The following is an 18,118-nucleotide window of genomic DNA, read 5'->3' as shown; positions in this document are numbered from 1 at the left end:
CTATTCCCAAACAAATATCCTCTGACCGCTCTCCCAGGACAAAGTGGTACTTCAGACTCCTCTTCTTTATTTCTCCTGCCAGCCAACCAATTGCACACAAAAACCCTGCTCAAGGGGTCTGGGATCCAAAGGTGGCAATAGCTTAGTCATTTTAGAGAGTTATTTTAAAATGCCCATTTCTGGTATCCTACAAAATATTTGACTAGTACTCCTTAAATTGACGACACTCTTAAATGGGGCAGTTGAAGGTAGTGTAATAAAGGAAAGGCAGTGGTGTGCTGGGGGCACTTCTAGCAGCCAGAAGTGCTGACTGCTACATTTTCAGAATTTTTGCAAGCCAGTTATTAAATTGTTGGTAAGCTGAAATTAGCCAAGATGGGAGAACTACATCACAAATATCAGGATATGCTACAAATCAAGTTTTGGTTTGGTTTGGTTTTTCCCAGAGAACAAGTTATTAAACATTTAACAACACACCCCTGGGAGAATTTATTAAAATGTGGGCAAAGTTAAGGAAATCAAAGGGGACTATGCATTCTCCTGGGACTAGCAACAGTAGGGAACTGAGCCCTGAATGAGCAAAAGCAAGAAATGATTTCCAAACCCAGACAATGTAGCGGGAGAGGAGGTCCACCATCAGGGCCTTTGACAGGTGATCCAGCAGGGCTGGAGACAGGAAAAGAAATACCCAAATCTGACTTTATAAGAAGCATCCCTGGTGTCTTTGGGTGGATCAGGGCCCTCTAGGCCAGCCCTCCTCCAAGCCTCCCTTCCTAATGGGCTTTTGAAAACATCTCTTGGGAATTAACTGGAGTTGTGTGTGTGCAGGTGCTCCATCTCTGGCTGTGCCTGCCATTGACGAAGCCCACCTGCAAGCAGAGGGTGAGGGAGTCCCCCAGTGAAGTCCATATAGATTAGTCCCAGGAGCACTGCACACAGGAGTGAAAGGGAGAGAGTGGTACCCTCTGGAGGCATCCTGTATCTAGAACAATATGCTCAGATATTGCTTTAAAATTTTGTCTTAAATTGCTCATTATTTTTTAAACCACACATCCTATGCATAGTCAAGCACATATATTTCTGGAAGAGCCCCCAAGTAACTGGTAATATGTTACCAGGGGAGGTAGCTGGCAAATGAGATCAACAGAGGGAAACTTTCTTTTCATTAGACTCCCTTTCATATTGTTTGACTTTTATTCCTATATACATATTACTTTTTTAAAAAGAAGCAAGTGCCTACTAAGTACAGAGCTCTCCATTTGGTGGGGAGTGATGAGCTGCCATAATTTCAGGGAGAACCATTTGCAACTGAAGCTGCCTTCTATAATAATGCTGGGAAGCAATCCACTGGGAAAACACTGAAGTCCCCATGATACAAGGTAGGATCTCCCGCCAGAGGAAAATTATGGACTCTGCCCCAGATTGGCTCTGAAAACTGGGCAACCCCACAGCTTCAGCCTGTGGAAGAAGGGAACCACGGTTAACTTAGTGGAGCAGGAGGGGACTGGTTTGGATGTTCAGGAGAGTAATTTTTTTCAACGCAAAGATTCTGCATCTCCATGAGGGAACTGAGGGGATGGGGCTGCCCTCTGAGCCTTTTTCTTTCCAATTCCTTTGCACCCACCCACCTACCAGCCTTCCCATCTGGAAAAGGCTTCCCAGAGTGAACAGATATGTTTGGAGGCGGTACAGAGCTACCCCTCCTGGAGGCCTCACACATCTATCTTCCTGGAGGTGGCCAAGGATTCCCAAAAGTGAAAGCAGGACTTGGTAAAGCTCCCGATAAGGACTACACCTACAAGTTCATCTGACACCTTCACCTCTTGCTTCCTCACTCCCTTTCAACACTGTGCCTCAGGTAGAAGTTGCCCCTATGAAGGTTGCCCAGGTTCCACCCAGGGCCTTGGCTGCATGTCAGCTCCTAAAAAATCCCCTGATGCTGGGTGCCTTTGCTGGTGGGAGACCCTCCAAGGCCCTTAAGACAATGGCCACATCCATCCCTGGAAGCCCTGAACAAGACAAAATGCCAAACAGAATGCTGTAGCACCTCTGGTCTACATTTAATAAATGAATGCTTTGAACCCATGACAGAATACTTAATGAAATTTTGTGACAGGACCATAAGATTTTGGCAGACTTTTAAAAATGTTAATTTGTAGTGTAATATGGTGTGATCTAGAAACAGAGGCAAATTCAAAGTTGTATGACACCTGTCTTCTTTCCAGCCTGTCATTTTGTTGTTGTTAATCCTCAAACAAGGATATTTTTTCCATTCACTTTTTAGAGAGAGTGGAAAGGAGGAAGAGGGTCCCACGGGTGGGCGGGAGAAAGAGAAAGAAATATCGATGTGAGAGATACATCAATTGATTGCCTCCCACAGGTACCCTGACCAGGGCCAGAGATTGAACCTGCAACCCAGGTACGTGCCCTTGACCAGGAATCGAACCTGCACCTTTCAATGCATGGGCCAACTCTCTAACCACTAAGCATGCTGGCCAGAGTGACCAGCCTGTCACTTTTAATTTTAAACATTAATTATAAACATTGACTTTAATTATAAACATTGATGATAATGTTTACATTTAAATGGCAGCCCCTCCATGAACGGTGGGGCCAAATGAGTCTTTTGTCCATCTGACCCTGCAGCTGGCCTCCAAGATCCCCTTCATGAAGCACTTACTAAGTAAGAGGCATGCATGAAGCACTCACACATACACAGCTCCAGTCCATTCCCATGAGATGTTTTCAAAAGCCCATTAGGGAGGGAGGCTTAGGGGAGGGCTGGCCTAGAGGACCCTGGTCCACCCAAAGACACCAGGGATGCTTCTTATAAAGTCAAGCTGGAAAGAGTCTCATCTATCAATCTCTTGGTGACCTGGATGAAGGAACTGAGGCCCAGAAAGGGGAAAGGTCTTAGCCTAGACTAGACCAGTGATGGCAAACCTTTTGAGCTCGGCGTGTCAGCATTTTGAAAAACCCTAACTTAACTCTGGTGCCGTGTCACATATAGAAATTTTTTGATATTTGCAACCATAGTAAAACAAAGATTTATATTTTCGATATTTATTTTATATTTTTAAATGCCATTTAACAAAGAAAAATCAACCAAAAAAATGAGTTCGCGTGTCACTTCTGACACTCATGTCATAGGTTCGCCATCACTGGCCTAGACCCAACTCTGTTCCCAACTCTTGGAAGTTCTTTCATGGAGCCATACTGTCTCTGGTTTTAGCTCAGAGAAAGACCTTATTTGCTGTTACTGAAAGTTGAAGGGAGGCCATGCCCATCTGAATATATTAAACCTGGTTCCCTGGAAAACATCATGAGCTTCCCAATGTGCTCAGCATCCGTCACAAGCTCTGAGTTCTAGAAGGCCTCCAACAGGTCATCTTGCCCAAACCTCTGATTTCACAAATGGATAAACTGAGGTCGCAAAGAGAACACACACCAAGTTATGAGAATTAGCAGGGGAACAATAGCCTATGAGGCTCCCCTACTATAACCCTCTGTAGTGACAGAAACTGAGTCCCCAGGGACCAAGGCCCTGGCGCAACCCCACTCAGCACTGCAGTGCAGTGTGTCATAGCTACTCTAGGGGGCAGGAGGCAGACAGGAAGATCCCAGTTGCATTGTGACCTCGTCCCCTGTAAAACTGTTAGCAACAACTGCCTCTTTGTGACCAGGGTGTAAAGAAAATGGTTTCTTATAATAATTTTAATGGAAACTAACAGGAAGCATATCTTTCTTTTTCAAGTGAACATAAAACATTGTAAAACTAAAGCACATTTGCCTAGCCCAGCCAGTGTTGCTCAGTGGTTGAGAGTCAACCTATGAACCACAAGGTCACAGCTCGACTCCCAATCGGGGCACATGCCCAAATTACAGGCTTGACGCAGGAGGCAGCCGATCAATGATTCTCTCTCATCATTGATGTTTCTATCTCTCTCTCCCTCTCCTTTCCTCTCTGAAATCAATAAAAATATATTTAATAAATAAATAAATATATAAAGCACACTTGCCCTGGTCAGTGTTGCTCAGTTGTTGGAGCATCAGCCCATGCACCAAAGGGCTGTGGGTTTGATTCCTGGTCAAGGGCACGTACCTAGATTGCAGAGTTTTTTGTTGTTATTGTTGTTTTTGTTCATCTTCATACAAGGATATTTTCCCATTGATTTTTAGAGAAAGTGGAAGGGAGGGGGAGAGACAGAAAGAGAGAAACATTGATGTGAGAGAGACACATCGATTGGTTGCCTCCTGCACATGCCCCAACCAGGGCCAGGGATCTAGCCTACAATCTAGTTATGTGCCCTTGGCTGGAATCAAACCCAGGACCCTTTAGTCTGTGGGACAATGCTCTATCCACTGAGCCAACCCAGCTAGGGCTGGGTTGCAGGTCAGTCAGAGCAAGTATGGGAGGAAACCAATTGATGTGTCTCTCTACATCAATGTTCCCCTCTCTCTCCCTCTCTCCCTCTTCTCTCTCTCTTTCTCTCTCTCGTCTTCCCCTTCCTTCCCCTTACCCCTCCCTCCCTTCCACTCTCTCTAAAAAAATCAATGGGAAAAATATCCTCAGGTGAGTATTAACAAAAAAAATAAACAAATAAAGCACACTTATAATGAACAATCTAAAAAACTCAACCATTAACCCTCTTTGCTTACCACTCATACTTTGAGATTCCCCTTAACCACTCCCTCCTACCTAAAGCCTTCCTGGTTCTGCAGACAGACCTGAGTGATTCCTTCCTGCTCTCCTTCACCATGGCACTGGTCATCTCCCATCTCTTCACTAGATTGTGAGTCCCACAAGGGCAGAACCTGGGACCAAGGCTTCTCTGGGACACTCCCAGGGCTCTGCCCGGCACCCATGCCCTAGTAAGTACTCAGCAAATATCTGAGGCCCAATAAATTAATAGCTACCTGACTGATCATTAATCATGCTTGTGAATGGGACTTTATTGTGAATTTTGATATAGGGAAATAAAAAAAACAAACAAAGATGAACAAAGTCTAGCAACAATCCTTTGACAAACAAGTTATCTGACACACACAAAATTTACCTGGCTCAGAAAGTTTATTAGCTCTAGACACAAGGAAGCAGAGGCCCGCGGGAGCGCAGTGCCAGGCTGCAATGAGAGCAGAATTCCATTGTAATTTTTGTTTGCTTATAATTTTCCTTTTTTAAAACCACTAATTTGAATTGAAGTATGTACACTTAAATTAAATATTTAGCAAAAATTAAAGCTATATTGTAAGATAAGTGGTCTCCCTCCCATTCCTATCCCCCACACACTCACTCAGGCAGACCACTGTATTCACAATTTCTTGTGCAGGTTCCAGAGTTTCCTCATGCCTAGAAAAGCAAGAGGAATGTGTATTTGATATCCCCTCTTCCTTTTCCATATACTATGGCATTCTATACACACTGTTTTACACCTTGTTCTGTGCTGTTGTGTTGATCTTGCTTTCTTAATATACCTTGGAGAGTTTTCCATATCAGTACATATAGAGCTCAATCACTATTTTCTTAACGTTCCTTCATATAGATGCAATGTACTTTATCACTCCTCTACCTGTGAACATATGGGTTGTTTCTACCTGTTACATTTCAAACAGTTGTGCAATGAATAGTTATACAAAAATACCATGTCACTTTCCACATGCTTGTTCACTCAGGTTTTGCCTCTTTTATGGAGCCTCTTGGAGCTTCTCAGGACAACTCAGACCCCTCACTTCTTCCACATCACCCTTTGGATTATTTTCTGAGATCTTCTGGACCCCAAGAAGCAGGACAAAAGCAGGCAGCCCAACTTCCTAACTCAGCTCTTTTCATTCTGGAGGCAGAGCTGTGCTGCTAAGTTCTCCTGCATCCCCCCAGCCTCAGCCCACTCCTCTCCTCACACCCTTACCCACTCCCCACCCTCTAGCACAGGCCTGCACACCCAGTGGGTTATTAAAACGACATGGATGATGGATCCATGTTCTCACTTGAGCTGTTGTACAACCATCACCCTTTTTCACCAACAGGTGGCATTGCTTTCCACCTTTAGACACAGTTCCTCCAGGGCAGCAATTTTTAATTGGTGTGCATACTGGTGTGTGGCAAGAAAAAATGTTTTTTAGTTTAAAAAATTAAAAAATAATTTTAAAACATGCAGTACCTGACTATTTAGTCAGGGGCACTGACCTCTTTTCCCTTAGACCAGTGGTTGGCAAACTCATTAGTCAACAGAGCCAAATATCAACAGTACAACTGAAATTTCTTTTGAAAGCCAAATTTTTTAAACAAACTATATAGGTAGGTACATTGTTATTAACTTAATTAGGGTACTCCTAAGGCTTAGGAAGAGCCACACTCAAGGGGCCAAAGAGCCGCATGTGGCTCGCGAGCCGCAGTTTGCCGACCGTGGCCTTAGACTATCAAATTTAAAAAATGACAACAGCCAACACAATGGCTGTCTGATGTAAATGCCGTGTCTTGAACCATAAATATATGATATATATTTATGCATCTTATTGGTCACATTGCCTAATAAAGTTGTGTCTGATTGGTTAATTTGGTACCAGAAATCCTTACATACAAGAATAGAGGCACCTGATTTTTTTTAAAAAGTTGCTTTGGAACAAAAAGGGTAGGTAATTGCTATTATTTTTTTGTAAATCAATCAAAATTAAACCTATTTTTTGTCAGATTGGCAAAAAATATATATATTTTGGTGTGTCACAGTATTTTAGTAATTAGTTTATGTGTGCCATGAAATGAAAAGGGTTGAAAATTGCTGTTCTGCAGGAAGCCCTGCTCACCAAACAGTGAAAAACTCCTGAGGATGGAGTGTAGTTTTCCTGACAACTTTTCAGTCTCTTCACATTATCCTCCCAACAGCTTAGGGCAGTGGTCGGCAAGCCACATGCGGCCCTTTAGCCCCTTGAATGTGGCCACGCAGTTTCAATCGCACTGTACATGCGCGCCTGCACGTGGTATTTTGTGGAAGAGCCACACTCAAGGGGCCGCAGTTTGCCGACCACTGGCTTAAGGCCATGACTACCAATTTTTTCGGGTTTATCCCTTCTCTGTTTCCACATGCCAGGTGTGTGAGGTTTATATTATTTTCCTATACAGGTATACCTGTTTTTATTATTTCACTTTATTGAGCTTCACAAATGTTGCATTTTCTACATATTCAGTGCAAGAACCTCTACCAGCAAAAAACTATGATGTGCTTTATTGCAGTGGTCTGGAACTGAACCTGCACTGTCTCCAAGGTACACCTGTACTTTGGGAGACAGAATCACCAAGTGGCTATGAACTTGGGCTCTTGAATCAGCCTCCTGTTCAAAACCCAATTCTACCACTGACTTGCTGCATGACCTTTGGCAACTGATTCACCTGAGCTTCCACCGCCTCCTCTGCATGATAGGACTATAAGAGTGCACACCTCATCAAGTGGCATGAGGGTTAGATCACCTGATTGAACATGCGCACAGAGCTAGGCACATGGTAAGCACTCAGTAGGTACTTGTTCTTATTCGTGTTATGCTGATACACATTGTCCAAAGTTGTCTGTACCTTGCTCCTGAAGGCCTTCTTATATACACTGGTCTCCCATCAGTTCTTCACACACTACAAGCTTGCTCCTGTCCCACAGTCTTCAGTGGCTAGGCCTCTGCCTGGAATGCTCTCCCTCTAGCTCTCTCTGTGGCTGGCTCCTTCTCATCCCTCAAGTTTCAGCTTCTATTTAATCTCCTCAGAGATCCTCCCTGGCACATAACTAGAGTAGGTTTCTTCTCCCCCGCCCCCCCCCCCCCACCCTCCTGCAATTGTGTCTTGTGTATTAAGCACTCATTACCACCTGCTCTTATCTTAGGTGTTCATTCATTTTTGTGGTCTGTTTTCAAGTGGAATGTAAACTCCAGGAGAGCAGCTCCATTTGGGTTTCCTCAGGTTTCCCAGCACTGCACACACTGACCCCGCACCGGGAAGCAATCCATAAATGACTGGCTCGTGCATGACTGGCTGCGTGAATGAGAGCATGTAGGCAGAACTGCGTTTGAATTCCATCCACTAGCTGCTTTCCACGCTCATGTTCTGATTTCCAGACAGACTACCAACTCTTTGAGGGCAGGAATGGGGGACTTCTCCCATAGCCAGCCCTCAGTGGGCAGAGCCAAGACTTAAGGGATGGTGGGGAGCACCTGAGAGGGCTGTTGAGGGCTTGCTAGGAGGGTGGGGCACTCAAATTTCCACCCTAAACACACTATCAAGGACAATTCCTGGGAAAGATGGGGAAGAGCTTCTGGCCCCTGCTACTCTAAGTGGCTTTCCTTAGATCCAACCCCAGTTCTCTCCCTGCTGAGGATCACCCACCCAGTGTGCCTTGCCCTTAGCAACTGTTCAGCTCCCACTATGCTCTGAAGAGTCCCTCCTCTTCCCTGCCTGCCCTGCAGGAGCACCCCAGGGATATCTGTTCTCCGTTTTGGACTGGAAAGCCTGCCCATGTCCATTCCTACAGTGTTTAGAAAGCATGTTTGCACAACTCTCATAAACCGAAGAGACAGGTGCAGATGTCTCCTCTGGCCACAAACGTGGTGACTCAGGGGGCCCCATGGGTTTGAGCGTGACACAAAATCACCCTATGAAGTCTAGCCCAAGTCAGAAATGTGCTCTGTCCAGCCAAGTTAGAAAATGTCCCTAGGCCTAGAGAGAGACTCATCTGGGACATACTCTACTCAGAAGCACACAGCTTCACACTATGTAGAACTAAATCATTCACACATGATTCATTTTGTCCTCGGCTCAGATTTTCCTGGAGCTGGAAACATATGGAAGTTGGAGACATATGTAATAGCAAGGCACACACACTTCACCACTTAAGTACATTCAAATCAATGTCCACATTCAACCACAGAACATACTGAGCACTTGCTATGTGGTTACACATTGGGAAGATTGAGGTTTTATGAGGCAGGGCACTGACATCACATGGAACTGTCAGTTGGGGATGGACAAGAAACAGGCAAAGAAATATGTCAACTACCCATAGATTTCTGTGCTGGTGGAAATAGAGTGATGTGATGAAAAGTGACTGCAAGGCCGAGGAAGGTGGCTTTGGCCAGGATCATCAGTAGGTCCTTGGAAATGAGACCTATGGGATGAGAAGGAGCCAGCACAGGGAGAGTGCTCCAGGCAGAAGGCACAGCAAGTACAAAGCCCTGAAGAGAATAAGACACTACAGAGACACTGGTATTCTTGGAACACAGAGAGTAGAGGAGAGAAGAACTGGTGATAAGGCTGAAATACCCCCCAGATAGGAAGGAGATAGATGACATAGAGCCCTGCTAACCATGGTTAAAATAAAAATATGGGGATATTTCATTCTACGTGCAATGGAAAACCTTTGAAGGATTTTAGGCAGGGAAGTTAAATGATATTTTATTCAGGAAAAGTAGACTTAACATGATGGAAATTAATGAATGAATGAACAACTACTGAAGAAATGAACATAAATAACCTAGGGCCGTGGTCGGCAAACTGCAGCTAGTGAGCCACATGCGGCTCTTTGGCCCCTTGAGTGTGGCTCTTCCACAAAATACCACAAAATACCACGTGCGGGCGCGAATGTACAGTGCGATTGAAACTTCATGGCCCATGCGCAGAAGCCAATATTTTGTGGAAGAGCCACACTCAAGGGGCCAAAGAGCGGCATGTGGCTCTCGAGCCGCAGTTTGCCAACCACTGACCTAGGGTCATTCAGTGCTGAGGTCATGCTGAGTTCTTCAGGGACACAGACAAGAAGCCCAGGACAGCCCTGAAACTCTATGACCATAAACTTCACACCAAGCAGGACCCACTCAGAGAGGCTGCTGGCTCAACTCCGTAGCACAGCTCAGCTCTCTGGGCCCTCATAAGCTCAGCACACCATGTCAATAAGAAAGCAGAGAGGAGAGGACAGCATTTGATGTCACAAAGCCAGGTGACACCCCAAGACCTCAGATAAGGGCAGCACTCACCAGTCAGCCTGGAGATCTGCCGCTAGTCTGCAAGCCCCTAGGAATACCTTATACACCTCAACCTCCCACCTCTGTCATCCCTTTTTAAGAAGCAGAGGATGAGGCCTGAGAGGAAAGGACTTTTTCAAGGTAGCAAAGGGAAACCAGACCTCTCAACTCTTGGCAAGACAACAAGAACAGAAACCAGGTTCAAAACCAACAATGTCCCCTGTGCGCCATGGTCACAGCCCTTCTCCACAAGAGCATCAACCAGCCCACAAGCACAGACATTCTCCCAGCTTCACACCTGTGACAGCTGCCCTCCCCCACAGAGTAGAGCTCTGGTTTCCAGCCCATGTCCCCAGCACCTTGTTGGAACTGTGCACAGTGTGGGTTTTCGCATAAATGGAGAAGGTGACAGAAGGAGGATAACAAGCAGTCAACATCATGGCCATTGAAACCAGACAGCCCTGGGTTCCAATCCTGGCTCTATTGCCTAATGGCTCCCTGACTCTGAACATGTGTCTTAACCTCCATGAGCCCCATATTTAAAAGGCAGATAAAAATATACAACTCACAGGCTGTTGAGTTTAAATCATGAATACTGAGGATGTAGCTCAGCGTCCCTCTCACAAAATTGTTCAGAAACAGTATTTATATCAACATGGATGATGACGATGATGATGATGATGATGATGATGATGATGGAGTCAAAAAGTAAGGAGGGGCTGGTACTGAACACCTTGCCGCTGGGCACTCCCAGTGCTTATGCCAACAAGCATCTGGAATATATTTGTTAAAGCTAGAAAAAAGATTGAGATGTTTTAGAAAGATTCCCATTTTTCAAAACAAAGTTTTCTATATAGCCCTCAAATTAGCAGAAAATCCAGTCCCACTGGGTTCCCAGCATCACACCAAGGCTCCAGGAGAGCCACCTCCCAGCTCCCACTCCAGGACACACCTCCTGGTGGTAACAGGTGTTGCAGTGAGCAGCTTGAGGCTTGGGCTTTGAGAACTGGTGTTTTCACTGTAGTAAACCCCCACCCCCTCTTCTTCAGCACCCAGATTGGAGGCTGGGGGCATCTGAGGGAGCAGAAAAAGCATCATGTGGCCAGGCTTTGGAAGAGCTTGGTGATAACTGTGGCCATTAATTGGAGTGACTGGAGTGAAGGTGTGACAAGTGTTTCAGTCTGCCCCTGCCTGACCCTCAGCTAGCAAGGGTAATTAGGGACCTCTGCTCCTTGGATTATAGTGCTTCAATTTCCCATTTTATCTCCTAAAGTTATACCACCACAGAATGAGTGAACAGATAGATACTCACCCAGCAAGCCCTCTGCCAGCCAGGGGCTGTGCACTGGGCAGTGCCTGGGTTGCAGTGCCAACTAGTGGGCCCACCCTCCAGTTACAAGAGGTGGAGTCATCCCAGAGAAGTGGTGCAACCCAACTCCCCGCTCCCTTCTCCATTAAGGTGAGGAAGGTCTCTGTATGTGCATGTATGTGTACATATATGTGAGCTATACACAGGCAGACATGCATAGGCGTACACACCCGGCATCCATACACAAATGCATTCTCTCCTTGAAAATCCTTTGAGCATAAACTAAACCAGGCACTGTGCCAGCCATTGAGGATACAGAAGAAACTGGGGCAGAAAAGGCCCTGATTGTGGGCAGTTATGAGTGTGTCATCTTTGCTTCCCATTCTCTTTCTAGGGCAGATTCCATCCCACAGACCCTTCACCCCACTCCATTGTCATTACTATTATTAGGGTCATGCTGGGCCACTGGTGCTTCTCTATTACATCCAGCAAAAAAAGGGTTGTTAGATCAATGCATTCCACAGCAGTCTGCTTTACGTAGACTGATAATGACCAATATACCTGGTATTTCTGTGCCCAGACTTTGTGGGGGGATCCACAGTGCCCAAGATAGAGGTGCAGTAAGGAGCTGCCTTCCTTCCTATAAGGAGCAACCGTTACCTTCTCCTTCATCACATGAGTATGGGAGCTGGTTTTTACACTTTTCCTGCTTGTCTTTCTCACTCTGATTTGTGTCTTCCCCAACTGCCCCAGGCTCAGGATGCCTGTCACCTGGTCCTTGTTTCTCTTTTATTATTTCTGCTTCAGAAATACTCACTGAAGTGTCCATCCCAGCTCCAATTAGCATCAGCTGGGGCATTCAGCACAGTGAAATCTAAGCATTGTTATTAAATGAGCATTCCATCCAGAATGGCCCCTTCTCTGAACTCATTATGCAGATGGAAAAAAGGAATGAGGGAAACAATGACCACCTCACTCAGAATATACAAATCTTCCACATTTTCTTCCAACACACATTGCTGATTTGTCATTAGATACTAAGGCGTTGTACCCACTCATTAGTCCCCTGGGATCAGGTGGTGCTGGGCTCATCAGGACCTTCTCCTCTGGCTGTCAGAACACTGTCCTTCTGAAAAGTCAGTGTGGGCGGGGTCCCCCCTCCCTCCATCCCCAGCCCCCATTTCAGATGCAAAGTGCACATATGGCTCATCTCCATCTTTGGGGGAGGTTCTGTCTAAAGTCCTCCCAAAGATTCAGATTGTATGACAAATCACGTTCTAGACTATCGCTGTGAGAAAGGGCCGGAGCATTTGCATCATTACCCCCAGACAACAGCTTCATTAGGCTGAAAGAGAGGTTTGCAGCCGTGCAAGCTCCGCCACTGACCTGGGCCTCTCACTTCCCCCATTGTCTGTGGGCTCCAAGGCTCTCACTCCAAACCATATGGTCCGGTTGGGCATCTCACACTGCCTTCCGGGAAAGGCAGGCATGTTGCGAAGTGCTTGGGGCAAGCCAGAGTCCTACCCACATGATCCCAGGTGCCATCCTGCCCCAAATGGGGTCAAACTGGGCCAGGAGAGAGAAACTGCCAGAGTTCAGAGAGAACTGAGCTCTAAAAAGCAGTGTGTGGGCCCAAGAGGGAAGAAGAAAGGCTCCTTAGCCAGAGAGCAAAGGAGATAGAGCCCTGGCATTTTTTCCCTGAGACAGCAGGCAGCTTATTGTCTCCATACCATCTGAGAGATGTCTGACAACATCTTAGTGTGGAGAGCACCTGCATAGCAGTACTCATGCTAGGACAATTCTTTCTTTACCTTTACTTCCCTTGTCTCCCACCCCGCCTCCCGACACACACGCACACACACACACACCCTCAAGTATCTGGAGACTCCTCAAGGACCCCAGACTCCAGGCATTTCTCCCACACAATGATAAGCAGATCTACAATCTAGCAGGCTGAAGTCTCAGGCAACCATTCCCCTTCTCCAATCCAATCCCTAGGACCAGGTCCCAAATCCCAACACCCTGAAAACAAGGTTGCCCCTTGAAAAGGATACTCTTGGGGCAAGCTTAAAAGAAGCTGGGGGACAAGGCTGCATGAGGCACTCCAATCCCTATCTCTTCAAAATCACATGTCTTTGAAATCTCACTTTGCTCCAAGCCTTTGCAAGATTCCAAACAGATGGAATTAAACCAAAAAACCAGCACAGTCACACAGGCCTAGCTGAGGGCCTGGGGGAGCCAAGGACTCCTGCCCAGAGGAGGCCCTGGCTGGCTTTTGGTGGCCTGGATCCAGTGCGCCTTCCTCTCATCAAGAAATAAGCCAATGTGGGCCCAGCCTACTGTTCCTTTAAGAGCAGAAGAAAACCAACTCTCTGGTGCAACATTTCCACTCCACCAAGGCCAACAGGGGGATTAGAATCAGGATTAACATTTTAAACTCGACCAGACTTTCTGAGAGATCTTCTCTCGCTAATTGTATTACTATCCCTGGGATTACTGCTTTACTCGCTGCAGAACAGATTCTAAAATCAAATTGCTTAAAGTTCCCTCCTGTTTCCTCATGGCTCCTTTTTGATGGGTTGTAGCTTGTTAAGGAGACTACTTTTAAAGTCGAATCTCACTTATTATTTCTCTCCCCTGAGCCAGGCAGTGGTAAGAAGACGGGTGACACGGTTCCTTTATTCCCGCTCACGCTTGCTCCTAATTCCTGGTAATTTATCCCATATTAAAACTTCTTTAAGTAAGAATGGACAAGCATCAGCACCTGCTATGCAAATGTGGACAAATCCAGCCCGGGCCAGGGGCGTGCGTGCCCGCCGCCCGACAGCCAGCGGCCATTCAGCGCTCCTAAGGCGCCCTTGGCCCTTCATATGGAAACCGAGCCAGGTCCTGACAGATTGCGACGTGCTCCTCCTAACAGGGGCGGGGGCGAGTGGGGAGGGGACCTAGTGACAGAACTCCCTCCAGCCTGCAATACGCCCTTCAGGGGATAGCTGGAGCTCTCTCGTGGGTTTTCTTCACCGCATTTTTCTTCAACCCATCTTTGTTTTTCTTAATGAAATGCCTTATTTTCCTGCCAACACCTAGATTCTAATTCGCGCACCCGCACCCCGCCGAGATTTCACCCTATTCTCCAGGAGAGTGCCTTCCGTTTCCTACGTGTAACGACGTCCCCCGGCTTTTAGGGGGCGTGGTGGTCCCCCGGAATGGCCCCGCCTGGCCCGGGTCTCCGGAACGGGGCGGGGTGGGACAGGTGTCCTCTCTCGGCCCCGGGGAGCCAGCCCCAGGAGGCAGGCCCGGCTTGCGGCGTGGCGCGGGGTTCCTACCGGATAACAAGGATTAGTTTGCTGGGCACCTTTGAAGCCATTTCTCTCCTCACGTGGCTGGAGGCCGCTGCGCAATCGTGTCTCGTGCGGCCCTAATCCCGTCACGCGGCCCCGCGGCGAGCGGCCCCGGCGGTGACCCAGCCCCAGCCCGCCCGCCGCCCCCATGAGCTCTCCAAGGCCTGCGCCGTGGGAAGAGCTCAGCGCGAGGCTCGTCTGTGCCGGGCTCAGGAAGACCCCCTTCTTCCAGCCAAGGAGTCTTTATTTGCGGTTCCATAAAAGAAGCCGAGAAATGCAGGCTCTGGGGCCATAGCCGACCTGCGGCGGTGGCGGCGAGGGTGGGGGAGCGCGGGCGCGGCCGTCGGCCCAAAGAGATGCAAAGTGATAAATACATTGTTTGCAGCCGCCTGCTCCTCGGGCCCTTGGGAGCATAGAAAATGAGGCACTTTCTTCCCCCTTTAACTCGAGGGGAGTACCAATAACTCATGTATGTTATAATTCTTCATTGCCCCTAGGTAGTCTGGGAAAAGTAGAAGAAAAGAAAATGCCAGAAAGTTATGGTAAAACTTAAGATGTAGCGAAGTCGCTTTCTTTGCCCCTGCTGTGAGTGTTTGAATAAGAAGAATGCTCCTGGACTGTAACAAGCAAAAAGAATGAAGAAGACAAAAGATTTCCAGAAAAAGGTTTAGCTAGAAGACAAGGCAAGTGAAACTGAAAGGAGGAGAAAAAAGCACTTACAATGGAACAATAAGTGTACTAATCGCTTTGATATATTATACAAGCCCAAAGACCCAAAACATTGTGTAATTATTTATAAATGACTTCTCCACTCCTGTGTATAATGCAGAGGAAAGAATAAAACTGCAGGCTACTCTCTAAACTATTTCTAAATAGACCTGGTTCAAAAGAAGGCAGAAGTGTTTGAAATAAAATAATTAATGGTGGATTTTATGGTTGTCTCATTAAAACATTTTAATTACTACTAACAAAATGCATTTGTGTTCAAACCCAACATGAATTTATGTAGTTGAGCGTTAAGGTAGAGAAAAGCAAAAGGAAAACATTTCAGCTATTTCTTCCTCTGTGTTTATTTTTGAATTCTCTCCATAAACCAATAGTTAAATTCCATTAGGATAAATTTCACTGCCACTTCTGTTTTACACACAGAAGAAAACACCCGCACACAGTTTTCCCACACTTGACCCACAAGCATTGGGGTGGAGGGGATGTTTTTAATCTCAACTGAAGACGTTCTTAAGACTTCAGAAACATGAAAGCTGAAAAAAGTGAAACGGCTCAGCAAAATTAACTCTGGCTTTGGCAATATACTGCAGCAGGTGCAGCCTGGATTTGGGGAGATAACTCTAGTAACAGCAACAGCAGGAGCTATGTTTTGTTTTGTTTTAATCTGAGCCCAGCAGTTTTAAGAAATCTACTAAAGCAAAACTCAGAGTCTCTGAAGATTCTGGATAGATTTTAGCCTCATGCAGCTGATTTGAAAATGATTCTAGGCCTCACTGCTGTGAGGGGGTGGGGGTGGAGTGAGCACCTCTGCCTGCTCCCTCTTCATTTCAGGGCCTGCACCCTAATGGGCCCTCTCTGCACAAGCATGCGCACCCCCTTCGCCTCCGCCACTCTACTTTGGGCACAAAAAGGACATTGTTTCACCCAAGACTGGCCCAAACTGCAAATGTACTGCAAACCTTAGGCCAGCCCAAGCACATACTGTCCCCTACCAGGCTTGAGAACTCCAATCAAATTTGAAAAATTCTTATAGAAAGAATTGATTTGGCTAAGAATTGCCCAGTATGTTTTTAGAAGGTATTTCTTATGCAGCACTAGAATAAAGTAGATTTGCACCAGGACTTCCCCTGGAGGCCAAGATTCATCCCACACGTAGGCAGACTACAGAAAACCAAACACATCAGTACACAGTGCCGCCAAATATTCAAGCAGACATCTCTGAGGTGGGAATGCATAGAGCAGGCACTGTATTTAGCAGGGCAGGGGCCGAGGGTGCCTCCATGGATTTCTGGAAACCATGGATAATTTGCCATTTTCCTTGCTCTGTCACTGAAAGACCCCTCTGTTTCCCCCCTCCTGCCTCATACCCCCATCCCTTTTACCCCCCCTTACACAACTGTCATGGGTCATCAGTAAAGAAAATAGGGAATTGTTTCTCCTTTCGATTCCCCCAACCCCACCCTTTTTCTCTTAGATGGAAACGCATATCTGCGGGTGTACTTAAAGAACTAAATGGAACTGTGTGCCTCTGGGTCCCACGTCATCTTTCATCCCTTCTCTTGAGTAACTGCACCTTTTTCTTCCGAAAAGATTGCGTTTTCTTTCCAAAATTCTACCCACCAAGTCAATGCCATCCCTCCCGCTCCAGGTAGCTCCAGAAAGAAAGCGATGATGGAAGTTGAGCAGTCTTGTTTAGAAAGGATGGCCCTCCTCAACGCTTTACTTTGTGCAAAAATTTCGATCAAGGCTGCCTCTGTAGACATCGGCATTGCCCAACAGCCTTATAAGCTAAGTGTGTTGCACTTTCCTGTGCCCAACTCCTGGATGGATGAGAGGCTAAAGTGCCTGCACTGCTTACCTCTCCAATCATACATTGCATCTGAGAGCTTGTGTGTACTGTAAAAAAGGAACTTTGCCTGTAACTCCATGAAATTCAAATACGTAGGTGCCACAGCACTCTTGAAATTAATATCCTATCTAACCAACTGAAATGGGTGGGAAATGATAAATCTCAACTAAAACAATTTGGGGAGGGAGTATAATATGTGATGATGTGTGTGTGCCCCCCCCCCCCCCGCCCCCAGTACATTCAGATTATCATCCCAGCACTTGTTATAGGACACTAACTTCTCAGCCTCATTCCCATTATAGTATCTCTAAAAGGTAGTTTGCTCTACCTCAGGCTTACAGTGTTTCTAATAAATGAAAGGGAAGACGGCAAGGAGGCCATTTGGCTTGGCCTTATGTCCGTAAAAGAGGCTCAAAGCCTGTGGGTGCTAACTCCAAATGAGGTCACACACTTGGCACTGAGACATTGACAGGGCTGGAGGAAGAAAATGTGCAAACACAAATTTAAATCTGGATCCATCCAGGCACTATAATTTAATGTTCATTTTAAAACCTTGAAATTTTTTTGTGGACAGCAAAGACTGCTTTGTATTTTCATGTGTTGATCACATTAATTATATGTAAACATTTATAATTTACCACTATTTTCTGCTCTTTTAGCCTCTCTTCATTAAAAAAAAAACAAAAAAACACCCACCAAAAAATCCCCCAAAACCCTGAAAGCTTTGCTCAACCCTGAGAACTTCTCCCTAGCATCTCTCCAGAAAGTTGGTTCCTTCATCAGTGTGTTCATTCAGAAAGATCGTCTCAATAATGAACTGAAAACACCACCCTGCTTAGTTCCACGGTGGTCTTGGATCTCCAGAGTTGCCCAGAGTTGCCCAGAACAGATCTGTACCTT

The 18,118-nt window shown here is 46.2% G+C and overlaps 1 protein-coding gene across 1 annotated transcript in view; it reads left to right on the top strand.

Moving 5' to 3' along the window:
• The window catches only part of CXCL14 (C-X-C motif chemokine ligand 14), a 35,832-nt gene extending 20,262 nt beyond the window's left edge, over positions 1-15,570 (top strand). The window contains exon 4 of the mRNA XM_081093017.1: positions 15,141-15,570. Within this exon, the coding sequence (XP_080949143.1) occupies positions 15,141-15,144 (4 nt within the window). The 3' untranslated portion in view covers positions 15,145-15,570. The remainder of the gene's footprint in view (positions 1-15,140) is intronic.
• The last annotated feature ends 2,548 nt before the right edge of the window (positions 15,571-18,118 follow it).

The sequence above is a fragment of the Myotis nattereri genome (genome assembly GCF_964212035.1).
Source record: "Myotis nattereri genome assembly, chromosome: 5".
Lineage (NCBI taxonomy): Eukaryota > Metazoa > Chordata > Mammalia > Chiroptera > Vespertilionidae > Myotis > Myotis nattereri.
Note: the sequence above shows the minus strand (reverse complement) of the source record. Positions and strands in the feature narration are given on the sequence as shown.